Source organism: Eurosta solidaginis, chromosome 4, assembly GCF_040869045.1.
Source record: "Eurosta solidaginis isolate ZX-2024a chromosome 4, ASM4086904v1, whole genome shotgun sequence".
Lineage (NCBI taxonomy): Eukaryota > Metazoa > Arthropoda > Insecta > Diptera > Tephritidae > Eurosta > Eurosta solidaginis.
Window position 1 is genome coordinate 124,266,110 of NC_090322.1, and position 26,659 is coordinate 124,292,768.

At 38.3% G+C, this 26,659-nt stretch overlaps 1 protein-coding gene across 1 annotated transcript in view; it reads left to right on the forward strand.

The window, feature by feature from the left end:
* Positions 1 to 26,659, forward strand: part of LOC137250268 (homeobox protein unc-4-like) — a 58,943-nt gene that overhangs the window by 15,728 nt on the left and 16,556 nt on the right. Inside the window, exon 2 of the mRNA XM_067782767.1 lies at positions 25,030 to 25,208. Within this exon, the coding sequence (XP_067638868.1) occupies positions 25,030 to 25,208 (179 nt within the window). The remainder of the gene's footprint in view (positions 1 to 25,029; positions 25,209 to 26,659) is intronic.

Genomic DNA, 26,659 nt, shown 5'->3' on the forward strand with positions numbered 1-26,659 from the left:
CGTAAATTTTTTGCTTTCACACAGAAGTAACTGCTCGATTAGTATGAAGGATGAGACAGACAATCATGGCGGAACGATACAAGGTGGGAGCATGGTGACATACCTACAAACAAACAAAAAGTCCATGTACTTGTAAATTCGATGGACAAATGTCAAAATCGTACTGCGCCGGTAGTTGATGTATCAAATCAAATAAAAAAGGTTATAATCAGCTGTTCGATGCGGCCACCTTGTATCGTTCCGCCATGTAGACAATGACATTTGCTTTGAGAACTAAGAAGCGGAAACGGAAGCGGAACGCTGCCAACAGAGTTGCATTGTGCTTTTGACTTCATTAGGCATTCGATTAGCTACTAATGAAATAATAACAGATTCGAATTTTGTAGGGAAGATTGAGCTCAATTAGCGTCTTAATGTAGAAAACTGCCTTTATTATTCAATAAGCCGTCTGTGTGAAAATAGTATAAAACTTGGATTCACATTCAATCATGCGAATAAACTCGTAATTGAATATACTCAGCATCTGTATTTACAAAACTCTGTTAGCATGATTGCGGTCGAATGACCGAACAGGTTTTGCGTACGATTGTATTGATCAAACGAAGGCAAGCGGAGAATAAAATCAAAGCACGAGAATTAGTATCGTTTAGTTCGGCAAACAAACACAATCGTAAGCAGTGTTTATATGTGTATTTATATGTAGCTTGTCGCGGTGACGTAAGGGCAGAAGAATCAAGCAAATATGTATACAGACGCATGGAGTTTTCATATTTGCCTTTTCATTCCGATGAATGTAATCACCGTTGAGGCAAACGAGCAAACGCCTGAATTGATTATATTCACGCATGCAATAAGTTGGTTGATTTTAAATCAATGTCGATTATGTTCCGTTATGTTGCCGAATGTAATCAAGGTTGTTGTGTTCGATTTTTGCAGTTCATTGCTCTCTATTTGGTCTTTTGTTTCGTTCGAGCCCTTGCATAACATGTGACAGATCAGTATATTCTAGCTGACACTTCCTTAGTTGCTCCTTGTCCCATTCATCCGTACATGTTATAGTCATTAGCCGGACATCTATAATGTCTTCTTTAGCCTCGGCCTTTGAAGAGTGCTTGCATTCCAAACTACATGGTCTTCGTGATATTGCATCAGTATTTCCATGGGTACTACCTTTTCGATGCTCAATGGAAAAATCATAACTTTGTAGTCGCTCGATCCATCGTGCCTATTGTCCTTCTGGACTAGGGAACTGGAAGAGCCATTTTAACGCTGCGTGATCTGTCCTGACGCGGAATCGCTGCCCGTTGAGGTACTTGTGAAAATATTTAATGCACTCTACCAATGCCAACAGCTCTCTCCGTGTAACGCAATAGTTCCTCTCTGGTTTACCAATTGAACGGCTGTAATATGCAAATACCTTCTCCTGTCCATCGACCAGTTGTGATAAAACGCCTCCTATAGCATATCCGCTCGCATCTGTATCTAGAATAAACGTTGCTCCTGGAATCGGATATGCCAACATTGGAACCACTTCTTGCTCCTTCTTCCATTCAAAAGCTTTATTTTTTCTTGTAAGCTCGTGGAGGCTATGGGCTACGCTGGAAAAGTTTGGTACAAACCGGCGGTAATATGTGCACAGCCCAAGGTAACTTCTCAATTCATGTAGGTTCTGTGGTCTTGGCCAAACCTTTACAGCCTCTATCTTTTCGTTCGCGGTGCAGATGCCCTCTGTCGTTACCTTGTGACCCAAATAATTTACTTCCTTTTTAAACAGCGCGCTCTTTTTGGCAGGGGCTGAAACTACATACATACATATATTTGGATCAAGATAAAAATTATTTTCGGACTTTTATTTTTTCAGTCCAATAGAACTAGTTAACTCGGACTTTTAAAAATAAAAGTCCGAGTTTAACTAGTTCTATCAGACTGAAAAAATAAAAATACAGATTTTACTTTTATATGTGGACTTTTGTGGAAAAAGTTCGAAATAATAATAATAATTGTCTTGTCATGTGCTACACTCGCTAAACAGTGAGCTAGGTGTCGTGCGTTCTCAGCTCATTGAACTCGAAAGCAGAGCTGAAAAATATAATGAGTTTTCTAAGCTTGTAAACTATCTTTATGATAAATATGTCCCATTAAAAAGAATTAAAGTGTGTAGTAATAAGCAGCCATGGTTTAATAGGGGGGTTCTTAGGGCGATAAGAGACCGTAATAAATGTTACTCAATGTGGAGAATAGATAGAAATGAGGTAAACTGGATGGCATATAAACTTTTGCGAAACAGGGCCATCATATTTTCAAAGCAAACTTGATGTAGATATCACGCCTAAAGTGCTTTGGAAGAATCTAAGACACCTCGGTATGAATAGCGATACGAAGGTTAACTGCACTATTGATGTTGATAAAATGAATGAGTTCTTTTTGGTAAAACCACGTGAGGAAGAATGTACTTTTATACTTGGTGACGAGCTCGCCCGTAACTTCAGCAATAAATTAAATTTTTCGTATATCAATGAAACTGATATAATTAGTTGCATTTTTTCAATAAAATCCAACGCTATTGGCGATGACAGCATAAGTTTTAGATTTCTCAAGCTTATTTTACCCTACCTTCTATCACCCTTGAGTCATATTTTCAATTTTGCGTTGACGTCATTAAAATTTCCTGATGCTTGGAAAGTGGCCAATATAACACCTATTGCGAAAAGAAACAACTCAGTGGCACCAGCAGATTTTCGACCAATAAGTATTCTGCCATCCTTATCGAAGGTTTTCGATAAACTACTGTTGAATCAAATAATAAAGTATTTGACAGATAAGTGTCTCATTTCCCAAAACCAATCTGGATATGGCGGCTACCGTGGTGTGATGGTAGCGTGCTCCGCCTATCACACCGTATGCCCTGGGTTCAACTCCCGGGCAAAGCAACATCAAAATTTTAGAAATAAGATTTTTCAATTAGAAGAAAATTTTTCTAAGCGGGGTCGCCCCTCGGCAGTGTCTGGCAAGCGCTCCGATTGTATTTCTGCCATGAAAAGCTCTCAGTGAAAACTCATCTGCCTTGCAGATGCCGTTCGGAGTCGGTATAAAACATGTAGGTCCCGTCCGGCCAATTTGTAGGGAAAAATCAAGAGGAGCACGACGCAAATTGGAAGAGAAGCTCGGCCTTAGATCTCTTCGGAGGTTATCGCGCCTTACATTTATTTTTTTTAATCTGGATACCGTCGGGGGCATATCTGTTCTACTGCTATGCTCAAAGTAATGGAGGATATACGCCAATACTTTGATAGAGGTGATCTCATTGTACTAACGCTTTTGGATTTCTCAAAAGCATTTGATACTGTTAGCCACAGAATTCTTCTCCAGAAACTGGAATCATATTTCGGATTCAGCGACAATGCCATTAAATTATTAGGTAGCTATTTAACAAATAGGAAACAGAGGGTTGTGTCTAAGGAAAACTGCTCGAGACTATTGCCAGTAGTGTGTGGTGTACCGCAAGGTTCGATCCTCGGTCCGGTTTTATTCACCCTATATATTAACGACCTTGAAAGTTGTTGTAAAAAGGTGTCCTTACATCTCTATGCCGATGACGCACAAATATATCTTTCTGAACCTTTAGGACTTTCTGAGAACCTCATTTGTAGAGTAAACGAAGACAAAGAGTCAAACTCTCTATGGTCGAAGTCTAACAGACTTAATCTGAATGTGTCGAAAACGCAGACAATTATGATGTCCTATTTGCCTTATAATGCTAATAATTTGCCGCCAGTCATGTTAAATGGGAGTGTTGTTAAATACGAGAAAGCTGTTAAAACTCTTGGCTTCAAAGTAAATACAAATCTCACGTGTACTGATCAAGTTAACTCTGCAATTAGTAAAATGTATTTTGTGCTAAGGCAGCTATGGAGAACCTCAATTTATATTCCTCAAGAGATTAAACTCAAGCTAGTTAAAACTCTATTAGTGCCAATACTGTCATATCAAGAATTGATATATGGCTTCCCTGACAAAGCTTCGATTGGTAAATTGCAGCTCTAATTTAATAACGCCGCACGATATGTATATTTAAAGAAAAAATTTGATCACATTTCACAATTTTCAAATAATATTCTTGGTTGCCGCTTAGCCTAATTTTTTGACCGTCGTTATATTTTGTTTATGTTTAAATTAATCCACAGCCGATGTCCGAATTACCTTTATTCTAAACTAAAATTTTCAAAATCAGACCGTACCTGGAACATAATTGTACCATACTTTAAGTATTCTACAACGTCAAGAATGTTTTTCGTTAGAGCTGTACAGTTGTGGAATTCTTTACCCAATAAATTAAAAATGTAATCTAATCTCAAACACTTCAAATTGGCTGTTTTCTCTATGTTTTCTTTCTAAATCTTTTCACCTGTTACTACAACAATGATCTCTAATCTTCTATGTGTGCATCTATTTATTTTATTTTATAAGTGATTTAAAAATGTTGTTAATGTTATAAATTCATTATTAAATCAAAATAAGTTAATGGCATCACTTTATATGTATAACACTATAAAAGACATATTCTTACTTGTGTATAAATAATACATTGCAATTGAAATTAATTATTTTCCATCCCTGTTTTTGGGACTTAGTTTCAGATCAGCGCCAGCTATTCTCTGGAAAACTTCCTTCACGTTTTTAAGATGTTCATCAAAGTTCTTGTCCAATACGATGATGTCGTCCAGGTACACCAAGCATGTTTTCCAATGTAGTCCTTTCAATAAGTCTCTCAAAAGTAGCTGGTGCATTACAAAGTCCAAAAGGCATTACTGTAAATTTCCAAAGACCATCTACGACGCTGAAGGCTGTTTTCTCTTTGTCTTCCTCCTTCCTCCACTTGTGTGGAAAACCATTTCGTACCAGAGAGCGAGTCCAGAGTGTCGTCAATTCTTGGCAATGGGTAGCTATTTTTTTTTCGTGACGTCGTTCAACTTGCGGCAGTCCGCGCAAAACCTCATTTTCCCATCCTTCTTCTTCACAACTACCACCGGTGAGCTCCATGGACTAGCTGAGGGTTCGATGACGCCGCTGTCGCTCATTTCTTGTATGATTTGACTCACAACTTCCCGTTTCGCCAGTGGAACACTACGTGGAGCTTGACGGATCGGCCTCGCATCTCCAGTGTCAATTTGATGTTTCACAACATTGGTGTGGCCTGGTTTGGAACCATCCTGGTCAAATATGTTCGCGTACTTTAGGAGCAGTTGTTTTGCCTTACTCCGATAGGCTTCCTCTAGCCCCTGCGTCCCTGCCGTGATGTCATTTGAAAGATCAGTATTACTAGATGAAACGTGTTCCTGGAGCTGTTCACACATAATAACTATTTCAGCCTCTTGGCATATTCCCAAAATAGCTCCTTTGGTCAGTTTGAGTGGTGGCTTTAACTCATTGAGTACTCTTACCGGAATACGCCCATCTTGATTTGTCATAGCCAGGGTTTTTCCTACAAGTATGTTCTGTGCTGATTTGTTTGCTGCTTCGACAACCCACAATTTGTTTGTCCCACAATCTCCATCAACCTTTGCCCAGATTACTGCTTCTGATTTTGGTGGTATTTGCTAACTCTCTTCCACCAGCACTCGTTTACTGTTGTAGCCTCTCTCGTAGCCGAAATGAAGTGGTACATCTATGTTCTTATATCGCATCGTCTTGCTTTGCATGTCGATCTTGATGCCCTGGTCGATTAAAAAGTCTACTGCAATTATGTGTAAATTGTGTACTATCGTAACGCTCCCAATTGCGACTCCACGTGCTACTTCTCTAGAACTGTGGTGTCTTCTCCAGTGGCTGTGCGCAATCTTGCTCCATGCAATGGTCTTATCTTCTTGTTGACTAAATCCGCTCGAATGATGGAATGAGATGCACCCGTATCTACAGTCAGTAAAAGTTCCTTTCTATCCACATGTCCTCCGACAGTAAGATTGCTCGACTTTCTTCCAATCTGCGAGATAGAGGCATTCAATTGCGGGAGCCAGCTGTCGCCCCTTGCGGCTGACTCGCTTTAGTTTAACGATTGAGTGGTCTTGGAGATTTGCTCATCTCCTTCTGCTCTGCGTTTACGATCACCCACATTGTTGGAAATGTTAGGGTTGTTGTTGCAATAACGCGCAATGTGCCCTGGCTTTCCACACTTAAAGCTTTTGACTGCATTATTATTCTTCTGCTGCGTACCCTTCAATGCTTCCAAAATTGTGTCTTCCCACTCTGGTCTTTCTACTTCCACACGATGAGCCTTGTATGCTGGTTTACTCAATACGGAGGCAGTTTCTTGAGTGAATGCATGGGATACCGTTTCAGCTAATGTCAGCTTTGGGCGAGCTACATACTAGCTTCGTTTCCACGTCCCGACTGCCATTTATAAAGCTCTGGTTTTTTACCCTCTCGGTATATTCCACGCGTGCGTCTGCATTTGCTAGATGGGCCAGCCTTTCGACATCCGACGCAAACTCCTGCAAAGTCTCATTCGCTTTTTGGTAGCGGTTTTGCAACTCTATTTGTATATCTGCTTTCTGTGTTCGCTTCCGTATCGTCTCTCTAGAGCGCTCATCAATGTTTCGTAGTTGTTCCGCTCTCCCTCGGGAATAGTCTGTAGGATTTCAGCAGCAGATCCTGTCAATGCCACGAATAGTGCAACAAGTTTGTCTTCAGCACTCCAGTTGTTCACTGCTGCGGTCTCCTCAAACTGAATCTTGAAAGGAACAGAACCGCCAAAGGATGGTGTTTTTACCTTTGGATTACTCGCTGGAATAGCTGGGCGATTTAGTTGCAACTGCTCCATACGACCTATCAACGCTTCTATCTCGGCATCAATCTTGTCCTCGAGTTGTAAAATTTTTGCATCCTGCTCTTCCAGTTTTGCAAAGAGCTGCGATGATACCTGTTCCGAAATTTGTGCCGACATTTCAGATATACGTGCTTCTTCCGCTTCTAGTTGAGATGTCATATATGTTTTCTGTTCCTCTAATTTGCTTCAATCTTCGATGTTATGCGTGTCTCCTGTGATTCCAGTTGAGATGACATTTGCGACGACATTTCTGAAATGCGTGCCTCTTCTGCTTCCATCTTGGATGTTACTGTCGATGCTTGTGCAGATTTGCAGCAAAATCGTGTTCAAGTCTGTGCTCGTAATTGTCTGCGATGTTTCGTTTTTCTCTTCAATTTTTTGTTGACTCGTCGCCATCAAGATTAAAGACATACTCTTCCACGTTAGTTTCTTCTGCTCCCATTGCCTCTCGTAGTCGTGCCTGAAGTTCGAGTTTATTGCCGGTTGTATTCAATCCACGGCTCCCCAACTCCTTCTTCAGTTGCTGGATATTCAATTCACTCCACTTTGCCATGTCCTTGTTGTACTCGAAATCTTCGAAATTTATTCAACTATTCCTCTGCTGACACCAGTTGTAACGAATTTAGGGAAATTCCGCTAATTTGCAACCTTCTAGTAACGTTCGCATCGCTAAACTGTTGGATAAATAACTCCAATATTCAATAATGCAAAATGGTATTTATTAGACTACTTTGAAAATACTTCACAATAACACTTATACTTCGAAACTGATAGCGTGCTTAAATCAAACTGAATACAGACTACTCAGCTTCTGCTGCTTTTATACTCTCTACCCAAATGTCTAGACGTTTCTTCTTCTAGAATCCTCTACCTGGTCTACAGCCATACGCGCGTGTTTTGTAGTGTGTAACCATACGCGTGTGTATATGTGAGCGAAGTAGTAGCTGATGATGCCATGCGTTTGTGAGTATCTCTCTGCTGCTTGTATGTTTGTGTGTACATAATGATTAATGTTTTTATGTACATGTACATGTATGGCTCGTTTCAATGCTTTTTTCTGTTTTTGCGTGATTATTTACTTAGTAAACACTTAGAGATGGTAATATTCGTCACCGAATTTGTTTGAATTTTTATGCATTAAATCCCAGTGTAGCCATATGGATATGGCTACCAATCCGTAACACCCACTGGGACAAATGTATCAAAAAAGTTTTAATACAGGGTCATTTTGCATACTATTTCTATTAAAAAAAAACATAGTTTGATTTTTTTACAGCTGCTTCTTAATTTGGGAAGGAGTGGGTTAAAAAAGAGCATTACGCGAATTGGAAGAGCAGCTCGACCTAAATATCCTCGGGGGTAAAGTTTTTTTTGTCACCGCCGTTAAGGGATTATAAGTCATGCCGGCTAGCCTCTAATTTGGTATTGGTCAAACGAAAAAAAGTAATAATTAATAAAAACTATTCTGGTAGGCCTTGAGCTCGAATTCGAATCTGGAATCCTTTATCAATAGGCGGATAAAAAAAAACAATGTTAAACAAACAATAGGAAAAGAGTTCGTATTCAATATATACAATATACATACATATGTATTTACAAAAACACATAATCTTCAATTTTAATTCTTACGTACGAAAATGATGAATGAAAACAATCAACTTATGACACATTTCATTTCCTGCAAGAAATGTTTGCCCTTTAAAGTATATCCGATATCAGACGGCCAACGACATGATGATGAATTGAACTAACGGCAACATACAAAAATTTCATGCGTTCATATGAAAACGTAGCTCCGCCCTTCGGTAAGGAAATCGAAGACAATGAATTTCAGAATACGAAATGGACAAGACAAACAGCAATACAAAACGTTTTCGAATTCAAACGACATTTTATTCACGTAAAAAGTGACAACTAGTTTACGTTGTTGGCTAAACCATCGTTTGGGTTGATGTGTGTGAAATGTTTGGTGGCTTAGCTTTGTCTATGTGGCGTTTGCTTGGGGGCAACACGCTCGAGTGCGTAGGTATGAGCAAATAAATATAATAATAGTTGAAGTAAGGGCAACGGAGTTGCGCAGATATCTACAATTTTTCCAGTTTTTTTCCTCTTCGCGAAATGATTAATGAGTTTGCGGTGACTTTTAGCATTTTTGACTCGTTTCGATATGTGTAGGTACAAATAGTAAACTCTAGACAAGAGGGAGTCTTACGAAAAGGCAAACTAGACACCGTAGACACGCTTTTCAGGCAGAATATTGTTAATTTACAAATTATAAAATCATTATCTCTGGGTTTGATCAAATTAATATCCTCAATGTACGTTGACAAAAGCCTACGCACATAAAATTGTAAATAAATACCGCACAGTGAACAGCAAACTAGCAAGAAAAAAATATTAAGTACGTTACAACTAGAATTTACTGACAGATCGAACTATTCCGGAAACGATCTAACACCCTTTTAATTTTGATGCTCCGGCAGAGGCATCGAATAAATGAGATTTTCAGTAACATTTTAATTTGTCGTTCACTGCCCATTATTACTAAAGTAGAATTTGATACCCCTTTTTGAATCCTTATTAATCACTTGAATGATTTCGAAGATAACACCAAGGTCAAGAATATCACATATAAAGCGCGGTATCCAGATCATAAGAAAATGCTAAATAATATTTTTGTCGCACGCTATCATCTTCACGCCATTATACCATCCCTCCGAATCAAAGGTTGGAAGGGGCTTACTTGGTTGTTCCCGCATCATCTTAAGCATTAAGCTAATAAGCTCCCTTTCCACAGATCTCCACCTTTCAGTAGTAATTTGTCCGAAAGGACTGCTACGATCAACCAGCACCGCAGTCAGTGACTGCTTTGCCACATCACTCATCTTCTCGGGAAAAGCAGGAGTCTTAGTGTTATCTCCCTTTGGCACCTCCGAGAAAGCCGTAGTCTTAGCGTTAATTCCCTTTAGCGCCTCCGAGAAAGCCGGAGTCTTAGCGTTATCTCCCTTTGGCTTATCTCCTACTTCCGTAATTGGAACTTCCCTCTGAATCGCAGCTTTCGAGGTAGTTGCTACCTCGCTATTGGAGCCCATCTGTCTTACAGCTTTGGGCCTACTTGTCTTGTCTATGCGCCTGCCCTGCCTCGCGGCTCTAGGACTGAGTCCTTTCTGCCTCTTGAAAGCAGGCTTGACGCCTTCCGCCGAACGTTGCCTCTTCATTCTGCCATTCGACGCTTCTTCCTCCTCGTACCGGTCGCAGAACCGAGGGTTTCTCGCAGCAAACCTTTTGAACTGCCTTCGACCTACTTCTACCGCTTCATGGGCCCATTCTAAGCGCTCGATCTCCACTTCTGTTGGGTCGATCACTGCTCCCAAGCGTTGTACAATTCTTAGTGCTGCACGGTACTGCGAGAGTGCTCTTTTACTTCCTCTGCTCCGTACCCTTCTCCACTCTTCTACTCCGTTTTCATTTGTGTGCTTCTCCAACACGGAGTACATTGAATAAGCACTACTCTCGCTCCCCGAGTCCGACGCATCGCTTAATTCGTATTTGTCGTCCTTGGATTGCGACTCAGTCCTCCTCTTTACATCGTCCTTATTACAATCAGGTAATGAGTCGTTCATATTGGTCGTACGACCACCTGCCCGACAAGGCGGGCTCAGCGGTCCAGTATTATATAAGGGGGAAAACCGTCCGCCACAGCAGCGCCCCTTACTGTGGTAAGGCCATTAATACTTCCCGAGGTGGCCCGGTATCGGCAAGGCTCCGTTCGAATACAGCCGAATTTATCCCCTGGCTGCAAATCGTCCAATAGGCACGGTCCGCATAACACCCTGGATTATGGGGTTGGCAGTTCTTGGTCACCGACATCCCGCCGCTCTGCTATGAGGCGAAACGGCGTAGATGTCAGTCCTTAACAGCTCCGCCTCATTGTCGGGCGCCTGAGGGGGGGGGGGTGCTGAGGGGGGGGCTAGCCCCGGGGCCGGGGTTTCTGAGGGCGCCCGCGATTTACAGGTACTATGACATTTTTTTAATTCAGGAGAGTCTTTAGTTGTTCCATGTGCAATTTTTAAGCCGAATTTCAAAAGCAACGGAAATCTGCATTTCGTTTTAATATTATAGTGAAGTGTGAAAAATAAAAATCTATATATATAAAAAGAAAGCCTAAAATTTGTGTTAGTTGGTCGCCGGTGTTTAAAGAGATGCGTCGGTCGATTTTGTTCAAACTTTCACACAAGTTGCGTAAACCTCACGCGGTAGTTACTACATAGGTTTAGTTGCGATCGACGTACATGGTCTCGAGATATAGGCCGAAACGTGGACCCGAGTACCCCTAGAATGTGTTTATAGTATATGGATAACCAATGAAAGCTGTTGATGAGTGCTTTAGTAGAGGTTAATTTTCATACCCCTGGGTGACTAGGGTCTCGAGATATAGGCAAAACGTGGGCCAGTGAATGCCTAGACAGTGTTTATACAATATGGATATCAAATGAAAGCTGTTGATGAGTGCTTTAGTACAGAGTAATATATTATCCAGAGACGGACTGGGACTGGGATTAGGGCTAGGACTGGGACTGAGACTCGGAGTGAGACTGGAACTGAGACACCGAGAGGGAATGGGACTGGGACTGGGACTGGAATAAAATACAAACCACCCTTTGGAACAGGCAATAAGGGATGCAGAACAATAAGAAGAAATTGAGAGAAGAGAAAAGAGAGAAGGAGATTGAGAAAGAGATAGAATGAGACGAAGATGTAGATAAAGCAAATTTAAGAAGACTCCTTCTATAAGAATTTCCTTCAGAAGCGAAGGAGCAAGGCCTTGCTCAACTAAACATCAAGTTTGATAAACCACATTCTGTAAAAGAAATTCATATTCTTACAAAACCTGGAAAATTGTTCTATATTTACTTTTGTATGTAAAACTGTAATATTTGATTATATACATATGTATGTGTATGTATGTAGTAAATTTTCCAATTAAATCTTCATTGATCTTACAAAGCTCAAACTTGTTTGAAGACACAAACCCACACATAAATTCACCAATTGACGATGGCAGCATCTCATGAATTTGCAATTGTAGTATTCGGAAAATAATATTTTTTCTTTATACGTCCTAACGTAGTATTAAAATATATCTGCGGTTCTTTGTTTCTTTTATCTGCTTCCGCTTATTTCTTTGAATGGCAACTTAACACGTAAATATCGCATTCAAATATTGTTTTCGACATTTGCCATCAAATCAAACAAAACCAAAGCAAATGTGGAGTAGAATTTAATAACGTACTTTGAACAAGTGAGAATGAATTATGCTGAACGTTAGTCACTGGAGCTGGCTACATAACATGAAGTTAAAATCACGAAAAAAAAAATGTAATAAATTTCAATTATCCCTTATGCTTACGTTTCTGCTGAAATTGATGTCTTTATACCAGCCTAATGACATGTCTTACCATGTGCTAGTGTTAATATGGTATCTATGGATATGTTTATAGAGTAAATTAGGGTGAGCTATACTTGTATGGGCAAACTTGTTTGTTGAGCTGCATCAAAATGATGCTAAAAGCATTTTGTTATTGCTGATTTGTTCGTATATTTTAAGTAACATTATATTATTGCGATAAATTTTTTATATTTCACATATCTGGCAAATACAATCATAAATTTTTTTGATGAATTGCAACCTTAACTTAAATTATAGTATGGGACTCTTTCCAACTCTTTTCATTCCATATTTGAATTTCTTTATTTTGGACCAAAAGCGTAGCCGCTGACAACCGTTGCATATAGGTGGATAGCTTCTCTACAACACCGAAGGTTCTAGGTTGAAGTCATTAGACAAGTAACACCTTTCCTAAATGGGTCGCCTCTAGGCGGTAGTTTCGTAATCCCCCGGAATGCGATTTTCACTGAGAAGCTTTTCATTGCATAAATATATTCGAAGTTTTTGCCAAACTACTGCCGAGGACCACCGGCTCCGCTTAAAAAACTTTTTCATACATTTTATATGTTGCTTTGGCTGGGACTTCAACCTAGGTCCTTCGGTGTGGTAAGTGGAGCACAACGCCACGGTGGCTGCCAATCAATCCAATTTCGAGGAAAAATTAAAAGTAGCGCATCACAAATTGATAGACAAGCTCGGCCTTAATATACTAATATATAATTTAGTTTTTAAATTTGAAATTATTTATTTAATCAAATAGTTTAACTTCCCTTTGAGATAATGTCATGTGGGGGACCGAAAAAACAGGTAAATCGCAAAATCCTCCAAGTATCATTCTGAGTAACTTTGCTTAAGAATCGATGGGTCTATAGCCGGTTTTGAGTTCGCGTATAGAGGGAAGTTCATAATCAGGTAAGACTAGGATTATCTCATAGTCTGAGATAATATTTTTCAAATGTTGCACAGGCAGAAAGATTCAGAGCAAATCGTCGATCACATGGAAGACTAACACTTAACTGTTCTTCGAGTGGAAAGCTAGCACAGTTCGTGTGGAATACTACCATAGTTCGTTGCTCGTGAAACGTGCTAGTTTCCCACTCGAACAACGAATTGTGCTAGTATTTCACGCAAATAATGAACCTTGCTAGTTTTCCAAGCTAACATGAACCGTGTCAGTTTTCCATGGGAATTTGAAACGCTCTAGTCTTCCATGGGACCGACGAAATGATGAACGATCTTAAGAAAAACGGATTTTGACAAAATCAAGTACAAGTACCTTCAAACGAAAACAAGGACCTTCCTCATTTTATTCTTAGTATTTGGACAAACTCATGGAGCCGAGTTATCAAGCTGAGATTGACTAGAGAAGATTTAAAAAAAAACTTGTATTTGAAAAGGTATGGCCTCTAACGTCCAGGTTGGCCGTTTGGATTTGCCTATGCCCAGATAATCTTTTAAATATCCAGGAGTTTAAAACCAGATATGTGTACAAGTTTCTATTTTTAGATTCTTGAAACCGTTTTGGTTTTGTTTGATTTGAGATTTGAGATTTTGGACTAATTGTTCAATAAGTTTTAAATTGAAATCGAATAAAATTAGAAAAACACAGTGGTAAATTGAGAGGTGACCAATTTAATAAAAAACAAGTAAGGAAGGCTAAGTTCGGGTGTAACCGAACATAACATACTCAGTTGAGAGCTATGGAGACAAAATAAGGAAAATCAATCTGGGGTAACCCTGGAATGTGGTTGTATAACATGTGTATCAAATGAAAGGTATTAAAGAGTATTTTAAGAGAGAGTAGGCCATAGTTCTATGGATGAACGCCATTTAGGGATATCTCCATAAAGGTGGACCAGGGCTGACTCTAGAATTTGTTTGTACGATATGGGTATCAAATGAAAGGTGGTAAGGAGTATTTTAAAAGGGAGTAATCCTTAGTTCTATAGGTGGATGCCTTTTCGAGATATCGCCATAAAGGTGGACCAAGGGTGACTCTAGAATGTTTGTACGATATGGGTATCAAACGAAAGGTGTTACTGAGCATTTTAAGAGGGAGTGGGCATTAGGTCTATAGGTGGACGCCTTTTCGAGATATCGCCATTAGGGTGGGCCAGGGTGACTCTAGAATGTGTTTGTACGATATGGGTATCAAATGAAAGGTGGTAATGAGTATTTTAAAAGGGAGTAATCCTTAGTTCTATAGGTGGACGCCTTTTCGAGATATCGCCATAAAGGTGGACCAAGGGTGACTCTAGAATGTTTGTACGGTATGGGTATCAAACGAAAGGTGTTACTGAGCATTTTAAGAGGGAGTGGGAATTAGGTCTATAGGTGGACGCCTTTTCGAGATATCGCCATTAGGGTGGGCCAGGGGTGACTCTAGAATGTGTTTGTACGATATGGGTATCAAATGAAAGGTGGTAAAAAGTATTATAAAAGGGAGTAATCCTTAGTTCTATAGGTGGACGCCTTTTCGAGATATCGCCATAAAGGTGGGCCAAGGGTGACTCTAGAATGTTTGTACGATATGGGTATCAAACGAAAGGTGTTACTGAGCATTTTAAGAGGGAGTGGGCATTAGGTCTATAGGTGGCCGCCTTTTCGAGATATCGCCATTAGGGTGGGCCAGGGTGACTCTAGAATGTGTTTGTACGATATGGGTATCAAATGAAAGGTGGTAATGAGTATTTTAAAAGGGAGTAATCCTTAGTTCTATAGGTGGACGTCTTTTCGAGATATCGCCATAAAGGTGGACCAAGGGTGACTCTAGAATGTTTGTACGGTATGGGTATCAAACGAAAGGTGTTACTGAGCATTTTAAGAGGGAGTGGGCATTAGGTCTATAGGTGGACACCTTTTCGAGATATCGCCATTAGGGTGGACCAGGGTGACTCTAGAATGTGTTTGTACGATATGGGTATCAAATGAAAGGTGGTAATGAGTATTTTAAAAGGGAGTAATCCTTAGTTCTATAGGTGGACGCCTTTTCGAGATATCGCCATTAGGGTGGGCCAGGTGTGACTCTAGAATGTTTGTACGATATGGGTATCAAACGAAAGGTGTTACTGAGCATTTTAAGAGGGAGTGGGTATTAGGTCTATAGGTGGACGCCTTTTCGAGATATCGCCATTAGGGTGGGACAGGGGTGACTCTAGAATGTTTGTACGATATGGGTATCAAACGAAAGGTGTTACTGAGCATTTTAAGAGGGAGCGGACATTAGGTCTATAGGTGGACGCCTTTTCGAGATATCGCCATTAGGGTGGGCCAGGGGTGACTCTAGAATGTTTGTACGATATGGGTATCAACCGAAAGGTGTTACTGAGCATTTTAAGAGGGAGTGGACATTAGGTCTATAGGTGGACGCCTTTTCGAGATATCGCCATTAGGGTGGGCCAGGGTGACTCTAGAATGTGTTTGTACGATATGGGTATCAAATGAAAGGTGGTAATGAGTTTTTTAAAAGGGAGTAATCCTTAGTTCTATAGGTGGACGCCTTTTCGAAATATCGCCATTAGGGTGGGCCAGGTGTGACTCTAGAATGTTTGTACGATATGGGTATCAAACGAAAGGTGTTACTGAGCATTTTAAGAGGGAGTGGGCATTAGGTCTATAGGTGGACGCCTTTTCGAGATATCGCCATTAGGGTGGGCCAGGGGTGACTCTAGAATGTTTGTACGATATGGGTATCAAACGAAAGGTGTTACTGAGCATTTTAAGAGGGAGCGGACACTAGGTCTATAGGTGGACGCCTTTTCGAGATATCGCCATTAGGGTGGGCCAGGGGTGACTCTAGAATGTTTGTACGATATGGGTATCAAACGAAAGGTGTTACTGAGCATTTTAAGAGGGAGGGGGCATTAGGTTTATAGGTGGACGCCTTTTCGAGATATCGCCATTAGGGTGGGACAGGGGTGACTCTGGTATGTGTTTGTACGATATGGATATCAAATTAAAGGTATTATTGAGGGTTTTAAAAGCGAGTGGCCATTAGATGTATATGTGAAGGCGTTCTCGCGATATCGACCAAAATGTGGACCAGGTGATCCAGAAAATCATCTGTCGGGTACTGCTAATTTATTTATGTATGCAATACCACTAACAGTATTCCTGCCAAGATTCCAAGGGTGTTGATTTCGCTTGTAGAACTTTTTCATTTTCTTCTACTTAATATGGTAGGTGTCACACCCATTTTACAAAGTTTTTTCCAAAGTTATATTTTGCGTCAATAAACCAATCCAGTTACCATGTTTCATCCCTTTTTTCGTATTTGGTATAGAATTATGGCATTTTTTTCATTTTTCGTAATTTTCGATATCGATAAAGTGGGCGTGGTTATGGTCAGATTTCGCCCATTTTTTATACCAAGAAAAAGTGAGTTCACGTAAGTACGTGGGCTAAGTTTAGTAAAGATATATCGGATTTTGCTCAAGTTATTGTGTTAACGGCCGAGCGGAAGGACAGACGGTGGACTGTGTATAAAAACTGGGCGTGGCTTCCACCGATTTCGCCCATTTTCACAGAGAACAATTACCGTCTTAGAATCTATGCTCCTACCAAATTTGAGAAGGATTGGTAAATTTTTGTTCGACTTATGGCAATAAAAGTATTCTAGACAAACTAAATGAAAATGGGCGGAGCCACGCCCATTTTGAAATTTTCTTTTATTTTTGTATTTTGTTGCATCATATCATTACTGGAGTTGAATTTTGACTTAATTTACTTATATACAGTAAAGATATTAAATTTTTTGTTAAAATTTGAATTAAAAAAATTTTTTTTTTAAAAAGTGGCCGTGTTCTTCATCCAATTTTGCTAATTTTTATTTAGCACATATAGAGTAATAGTAGTAACGTTCCTGCCAAATTTCATCATGATATCTTCAACGACTGCCAAGTTACAGCTTGCAAAACTTTTAAATTACCTTCTTGTAAAAGTGGGCGGTGCCACGCCCATAGTCCAAAATCTTACTAATTTTCTATTCTGCGTCATAACGTCAACACATCTACCAAGTTTCGTCGCTTTATCTGTCTTTTGTAATGAATTATCGCACTTTTTCGGTTTTTCGAAATTTTCGATATCGAAAAAGTGGGCGTGGTTATAGTCCGATATCGTTCATTTTAAATAGCGATCTGAGATGAGTGCTCAGGAACCTACATACCAAATTTCATCAAGATACCTCAAAATTTACTCAAGTTATCGTGTTAACGGACGGACGGACGGACGGACGGACGGACGGACGGACGGACGGACGGACGGACGGACGGACGGACATGGCTCAATCAAATTTTTTTTCGATCCTGATTATTTTGATATATGGAAGTCTATATCTATCTCGATTCCTTTATATATGTACAACCAACCGTTATCCAATCAAACTTAATATACTCTGTGAGCTCTGCTCAACTGAGTATAAAAATGTTTCAAAAAGTGCCTAAATCGCTCAATGGTTTAAAATTTAGGCTCAGATTTCCTAATGCCTACTTACGCAATTCGCGCTTAATCGTTTTAACGGTTATGGCCGTCGCACAAGGCGCGCCAGTCGCTTTTTTTTTTTACGGGCGTCATTTGGTTACATCAAGAGAATTTAAATCGTTTTCCACCTGTTCCTTCCAACGAAGTGTGGGTCGCCCTCTTCCTCTGCTTCTACAGGCGGGTTCCGATAAAAATACTTTCTTAGCCGGAGCATCATCATTCATTTGCATAACATCACTTCTTAGTTATTCAGGTCCAGATTATGTTAGATATCTATGAATCCTTGCATTATTGCAGCAAATTTTTTAATAAAAATATTCCTCGAACTATAGCAAATATATCAGTTGTAACGTTTTACACCTCCTCACGAGATGCGAGGATGAAAAATTGCCATTTTAATTTTCGTTTAAAAAAGTTATCACCACACTTTTTCTGAGTATGGGGATTCTTCTAGGATGAGTCCGGGAGGAGTCGCAAGGGAGCATGCGACTACAGATCTTTTTATGGGAGTTGAACTGATTCCTTTTGTTGCAGCATTTTTTTGTGGTTTTCAAAATCTTATGGAGCTGATGAACCATGAACCATCCTAGGGGATTATTCGATTGGAAAAAGGTTTACGAATCGATAATCTGCCAAAATCATTAGGCAAATTTTCATATTATTCAAATTAATTTTGAATTCTGTCACAGTTATTTCAAGTTTGAGTATTCTTGTTCCTTAATACATGTAAAACTCTCCTCAAAAGCAGGTTACAAGAACAAAGTTACTTCCGTCATGCATTTTTTTTGCAGTAACCTTTTTTTGTTCTATCTCCGCCCGTGTCTTGCAGCATGGTCTTCAAACCTTCAGTGGTTATTACGAAACGCCGCAGATACCGACTTTATGGCTGTTCACAGTTGGGAATGTGAATCAATTTTGGTGCACCTGCGAAAAACAGATTTATTTAAATATATGTAATTAACAATTAAAAGTTCGTTTTAGTACTTATGTATATCATAATAATTCATGCATCGCGAAAAACGTAGGTAGGTAAATATTTTAACATGATTCCATATAGTCCCACTTTGCTAATGGATTTTTAACTACGTTAATAATAATAATGTTTTAATTCGTGGATCAACTAATGACGCTTCTAAAAGGGGTGCTTGGATTTCGACTTAGGAACTGTATGGTTTTTTTGTTTGGCTTTTATGGTCAAATATATATAATTTTCAAATCAACCATTCCCCTTGCCAATATGTAAAAAAAATCGATTTATGATAGTGATACAATTTGTAACGAAGTGTACTAGTTTCAATTGTCATTTGGCTCATATTAAAAAATCGTATCTGTTGACAAAAACAATCGATTAAAAGATATTTAACCTCATTTTTAAAGGCTTAGACCTAGTTTACATATAACGAGATTATCTTCATTTTCGTACCTTAGATTTTTTTCATAGATCAAGTTCTACCTCTAGAGTGTAATCTCTAACTGGAAGCACAAAATAAGAGAGAAACGTTAAAAATTTTACAGAAAATAATATAGTTCCAAGGCATGTGTAAACCTGGTCTAAATGTCTATAAACAACAATTCAATGTTAGTTTGTAATTTTATGGGTGTTTTCTTATTTTGCGAAAGGATGAAGAAAAATAAAAATTTTCATATTTTTAAGTTTTTTTTCACTTCACCACCTCAAACCCCTCCCTCTCCCATCGCAGCAAAGGAATTGATAACATTTCAGAACCTTAAAAAAAGTACCAAAAGTAATTTTTTCGATTTGAAGCTTAACTAAAACAAGAAACTTTTTTATAATCAAAAAGAACTACTTTGTAAAAATATGTTTTCTAGAGAAAGTACTTTTGAACTTCCCATTCCATTCCTCAAAACAATTGTCAAAGTAACTGAAAAGCTAAAAGTTAACTTGTATTTTTCATGACGGAGGGCTTCAACACCGCAGAAAATTTCTGCAGGAAATTATGCATGGAAACTATTCTAATTATAGGAGTTTAAGGGAGATGGCAACCAGATCTCTGGTGACGGAATATCTCTCCTACAAAATAAACAAACCTGCATGGAAGAACGGACCACCAGCTGAGCTGTACAAACAAGGCGGCGAAGAGCTGGTAAAAATTATGCATAAACTCTTGCGCAACCATGGTCATACTAGCGTCTCTCCCCACATTTACGCTTTTATGACTTTTATATTGTTCGAAAGAATAGATCCCAAAGTCTACGAATTTATTGCACCTTACCAGCGACGTTTCAAACTGATAAATTAATTACTGATCAGATCAAAAATTTAGGTGCAACACTTCTTTGTCGACTCAAAAAAAAAAAGGATAGCTGGGTATAAAAAATGTATGCTCTTAGAGGGGGTTTGTTCAAAATAAATTCAATTGCTGATAGAGAAATTTTCAAACCAAGAATTAATAACATACGAGCTAGGTTCTAAAGCTCTTATTAATATCATATTGTGGCGAATATTAGCAGATTTATACATCACTATGTTGCTACTAAATAACTGCACAACAACAATAAAGCAAGCAGCCACACTTATGTATATGAATACATCAAATCTAGCAGCTACACATACAAATAACCAGCAGCTTGAAGCAAAGAGTTTCACATACACATCATTTTATCATTAGCTAAGAGCAGAGCGGCGGCCACCGTGGTGTGATGGTAGCGTGCTCCGCCTACCACACCGGATGCCCTGGGTTCAAACCCCGGGCAAAGCAACATCAACAATTTTAGAAATAAGGTTTTTCAATTAGAAGACAATTTTTCTAAGCGGGGTCGCCCCTCGGCAGTGTTTGGCAAGCGCTCCGGGTGTATTTCTGCCATGAAAAGATGCCGTTCGGAGTCGGCATAAAACCATGTAGGTCGCGTCCGGCCAATTTGTAGGGAAAATCAAGAGGAGCACGACGCAAATTGGAAGATAAGCTCGGCCTTAGATCTCTTCGGAGGTTATCGCGCCTTACATTTATTTATTTTATTAAGAGCAGAAGTTGCTACTCACACATACACACGCTAAAAACTTTCGAAAAGATCATTTAAAAACAAGTAAGGAAGGCTAAGTTCGGGTGTAACCGAACATTACATACTCAGTTGAGAGCTTTGGAGACAAAATAAGGGAAAATCACCATGTAGGAAAATGAACCCAGCGTTACCCTGGAATGTGTTTGTATGACATGGGTATCAAAGGGAAGGTATTAAAGAGTATTTTAAAAGGGAGTCGGCCATAGTTCTAAAGGTGGACCAGGGGTGACTCTAGAATGTGTTTGTACGATATGGGTATCAAATTAAAGGTATTAATGAGGGTTTTAAAAGGAACAGGCCTTTAGTTGTATATGTGAAGGCGTTTTCGAGATATCGATCAAAATGTGGACCAGGGTGACCCAGAACATCATCTGTCGGTTACCGCTAATTTATTTATATATGTAATACCACGAACACTATTCCTGCCAAGATTCCAAGGGCTTTTGATTGCGCCCTGCAGAACTTTTTCATTTTTTTCTACTTAATATAGTAGGTGTCACCAATCAAATTACCATGTTTCATCCCTTTTTTCATATTTGGTATAGAATTATGGCATTTTTTAAATTTTTCGTAATTTTCGATTTCGAAAAAGTGGGCGCGGTTATAGTCGGATTTCGGCCATTTTTTGTACCAAGATAAAGTGAGTTCAGATAAGTACGCGAACTGAGTTTAATAAAGATATATCGGTTTTTGCTCAAGTTATCGTGTTAACGGCCGAGCGGAAGGACAGACGGTCGACTGTGTATAAAAACTGGGCGTGGCTTCAACGGATTTCGCCCATTTTCAAAGAAAACAGTTATCGTCATAGAGTCTATGCCTCTACCAAATTTCAGAAGGATTGGTAAATTTTTGTTCGACTTATGGCATTAAAAGTATTCTAGACAAACTAAATGAAAAAGGGCGGAACCACGCCACCATATCGTTACTGGAGTTGAATGTTGACATAATTTACTTACTTATATACAGTAAAGGTATTAAATTTTTTGTTAAAATTTGATTTTTAAAAAAATTTTTTTTTAAAAGTGGGCGTGTTCTTCATCCGCTTTTTCTAATTTTTATTTATCACATATATAGTAATAGTAGTAACGTTCCTGCAAAATTTCATCATGATATCTTCAACGACTGCCAAATTACAGCTTGCAAAACTTTTAAATTACCTTCTTTTAAAAGTGGGCGGTGCCACGCTCATTGTCCAAAATTTTACTAATTTTCTATTCTGCGTCATAAGTTCAACCCACCTACCAAGTTTCATCGCTTTATCCGTCTTTTGCAATGAATTATCGCATTTTTTCGGTTTTTCGAAATTTTCGATATCGAAAAAGTGGGCGTGGTTATAGTCCGATATCGTTCATTTTAAATAACGATCTGAGATGAGTGCCCAGGAACCTACATATCAAATTTCATCAAGATACCTCAAAATTTACTCAAGTTATCGTGTTACGGACGGACGGACGGACGGACGGACGGACATGGCTCAATCAAATTTTTTTTCGATACTGATGATTTTGATATATGGAAGTCTATATCTATCTCGATTCCTTTATACCTGTACAACCAACCGTTATCCAATCAAAGTTAATATACTCTGTGAGCTATGCTCAACTGAGTATAATTAGAGGTTTCCGCGCCCATTGGTTTCAATTCCCTTTCGAAAGTAGTGGGGCAAAAATTTCATCTGCACTAAGTATTATTTTTTTTTAAATACCAACAAAAAATGTGGAGCCTCCAAAAAAACGAAATTACTTTTGGTAGTTTTTTTGTAGGAATTGAAGAAGAAATGCGTAGAAATGATTACTTTTCCCTGAAGTTGCAATGGAGAATTAGGTAATTTAATTTCTAAAGTAATCATTACTACCCAGCTCTGCTCTCTGTGTATGAAAATAATTTATTTCACTTATTTGGCTAACACAATTGAAAACACTTTTTTGTTTATAAATTCTGGATGTTACTTTGCCCGTGGTTTAAATATATAGGCAAGTTTGTATGTTATAATTTCTAATTTATGTTATAATTTCTGAAAAAAAAAATGGTATAAATATTCCAAAAACATTTGATAAAGTACCAGTATTTACTTTAAGTTAATCCCTTTTGACGTGTTTTTTGCCCGTTTGAAACTTATTTTATGCATTTTGGACGCGTTTCTGAAATGATTCATCAAACATTCTTCTTAAAATAAAATTAAAATTTAACTGCAATTCTTAAATGTGTCGCTCAATACAAAGTTACGTTAATCGGAAAGATAGGTAAAATTTAAAACTGTCTGGAACGTTAGATAGAAAACCGGTTCGAACCTAATTTCTCCACTTCCATGATTTTGTACCATATATGTAAATACTTATACATGTATTTGATTGGGGTTTGGGATAATAGGGCTACAGGCACTTGCCTCAATTTGAATATTCGCGTGCATTGCAATATTAAATTGTTGTTTCACAGCAGGCACAGTGTGATCTGCCACTGTAACAAACCAAACAACAAATAGCCCCAAGTTGCAATCGGCCGACCACGGCAAACAGCAAATCTTGTTAGGATCGTAGCGACAATTGCGGAAGGGGCGGTGGCAGTGACAGCGTTTAACTTGAATTATTAGGGTCTGAATGTGCATTTCGATTTATATGGAAAGTAATACAATTCACTTTACGCCCTTAAATTGCTACGTCCTTTTACTAATGTGTGTATTTCATTCGCCTTCTACAGCAGATTGAATATTTGTGTTTATATTGTGGATTGCGAACCAACCAGTGTGTATTAGCCAAATTGTGAATAGATAAATTATGAGTACATATGTGCATAGATAAATGTTTGAAATACATAGATATTCATGTATAAATATTAGGGTGGTTCTTTAAATCAAATACAAGGTCTTATCTAGGCGGATCCCCTTAAATCGTAATACCGAAGTCAAAAATATGACATATACATAAGTTTCGATGCCGTTCGGGAATGGTTGAAGGGTGTGGTCGAGGGGTAAAAAGTAAGATTTTCTATGGATATTCGGAAAATGAAGACTATTTTCTTGTGGTATCTAACACCGGAAAACTATATTAGACGATATCACAGGCTTATACCTTTTGGCCCAGATGGGCAACTGTGTGTAGTACAAGGGTCAAAATTCAGATTACCCTATGAATACTCATACAATAATTTTATAGACCGTGGTTGCTCAGAGTCCCACAGTTTAGATTTATCTAGTTAATTGCACTATTTCCAGAGTTCTGATCAAAGTCCAAAGTCTATAATTTATCGACACTATTTCCTTGGATTCGGCACACACCACAGCTCTACATATTGATTTTAGCATTGACATATTTATTATAGGCGGTTTTTTAAGTTCTGAAATTTAAGATATGTATGTATGATTAAAAATTGTTTGTAATTGTATTTAATTTGCCGATTTTTCCTGTGATGCAAGTTCCTTTGTTGTACCATATTTCAAGCTATGAAAAAAAAAAAACAAGAGCGTAGCCCTAACTTGTTATTAATTTTCCTGCGGGGTATTTGTAGGCCTTTCTATTAAAATCACCGCTCATCCCTGCCCAGAATTTAAATGACCTTTAAAAGAATGTATAAGTACTTCATATACCAATAAACTCAAATTTATGGCCAATAGACATATGTACATACATATATGCACATTAGTTTCAACCCATTTACGGGCATTCGTTTGGGAATATTCACATATAAATGTATACAAACTACATATATCATATTTACATACAAACATAAGTGCTATATGTGAGTAGGTATAAGATTAAATGATATTAAACCCTTGTCCATATTACAATTAATCTGCGTAGAGTAGTGTTGCACATACTGAAGCTGGTTAGTAATTGAAATATATGAGTATAATTATATTTTTGAATGAATATTTATGATTATCCCACTCCCACATGAGTTAATAACGTATTGTAAGAATTACACAGTGGGTTAACTAAATTAGAGTGTCCACATTTTTATATTCGTTCAATCGCATTTGCAGATGCAATTACAGTTCTATGCTGAGAATAATAAGCCCAGAAATATGTGGCCACCAGAATGTTGCTGCCCAACTTTTCTTGCAACTAAGACAATCGCCGCTTTTAACGATTGAAGCTCTCCTGAAACACCTGAAGGGGGGACGATTTGTGCAAATGGTTGTAAATGAAAAAGGTGTGCTCAATGCCTAGAATCACTAAAAATTAAAAAAACTAAAACCTACTAACTCAATTACACAATTCACTTCACATTTTATTATAAGTAATTCATCTTTCCTTTTCAGGCTTTCCTGGCGATGGTGATGAAGATAGTAATGCTGCGAAACGGAGACGATCTCGTACTAATTTCAATTCCTGGCAGTTGGAGGAGCTTGAACGAGCGTTTTCTGCGAGTCATTATCCCGATATATTTATGCGCGAAGCCCTCGCTATGAGACTGGACTTAAAAGAGAGTAGAGTTGCGGTGAGTTTTGTTTCAAGTATTTATATTCTATAAGTACTCTACATGACTTCTCCCTAGAATAGTGTGTATAGTGCTTTATTTTATAAAGTTCAGACGTTAGGTCTTAGGAGTGCGAAAGAATTTTTGACGCGACCGGAAATGCTTAGGGTTTCAATACACCATTGATACACCATCTTTAATTAAATTTTTAAAATAGTAGATAATGGTACTATGCTTCTTAAAATGAATCAAACTGATTAATTCTTGTAGTACATTTGGCGATTAAAATTGGCTACTTTTCATTTCAGCGTGGCACCTCCCACTTTTAAAAGAAGGTAATTTAAAAGTTTTGCAAGCTGTAATTTGGCAGTCGTTGAAGATATCATGAACAGCAGGAACGTTACTACTATTACTATATATGTGCTAAATAAAAATTGGCTAAATCGGATGAAGAATACGGCCACTTAAAAAAAAATTAAAAGTCAAATTTTAACGAAAAATTTAATATCTTTACAGCATATAAGTAAATTATGTCAGCATTCAACTCCAGTAATGATATGGTGCAAGAAATTCAAAAATAAAAGAAAATTTCAAAATAGCGCGGCTCCGTCCTTTTTCATTTAATTTGTCTAGAATACTTTTGAAGCCATAAGTCGAACAAAAATTTACAAATCCTTATGAAATTTGGTACGGGCATAGCCTCTATGACGATAACTGTTTTCTTTGAAAATGGGCGAAATCCGTTGAAGCCACGCCCAGTTTTTATACGCAGTCGACCGTCTGTCCTTCCGCTCGGCCGTTAACACGATAACTTGAGTAAAAATCGATATATCTTTAATAAACTTAGTTCACGTACTTATCTGAACTCACTTTATCTTGGTATACAAAATGGCCGAAATCCGACTATGACCACGCCCACTTTTTCGATATCGAAAATTACGAAAAATTAAAAAAAATGCCATAATTTTATAGCAAATACGAAAAAAGAGATGAAACATGGTAATTGGATTGGTTTATTGACGCAAAATATAACTTTAGAAAAAAACTTTGCAAATCCCTCATTAACACCTTTCATTTGATACCCATATCGTACAAACGCATTCTAGAGTCACCCTGGTCCACCTTTATTGCGATATCCCGAAATGGAATCCACCTATAGAACAATGGCCCACTCACTTTTAAAATACACTTTAATACCTTCCATTTGATACTCATGTCATACAAACACATTCATTTTCCTGCATGGTGATTTCCCCTTATTTTGTCTCCAAAGCTCTCAGCTGAGTATGTAATGTTCGGTTACACCCGAACTTAGCCTTCCTTACTTGTTATTTTTAAGGACTGTTATTTCAATGTAGCCCCATTTAGTTTAATTTGTATCTAGTGGAATTTTTTCATATGGTGCACTGTGCCCAACTCTGTATACAACTTTAGTGTTGGAAAGATGTGTTATGTATCGATGCCTTTTTCTC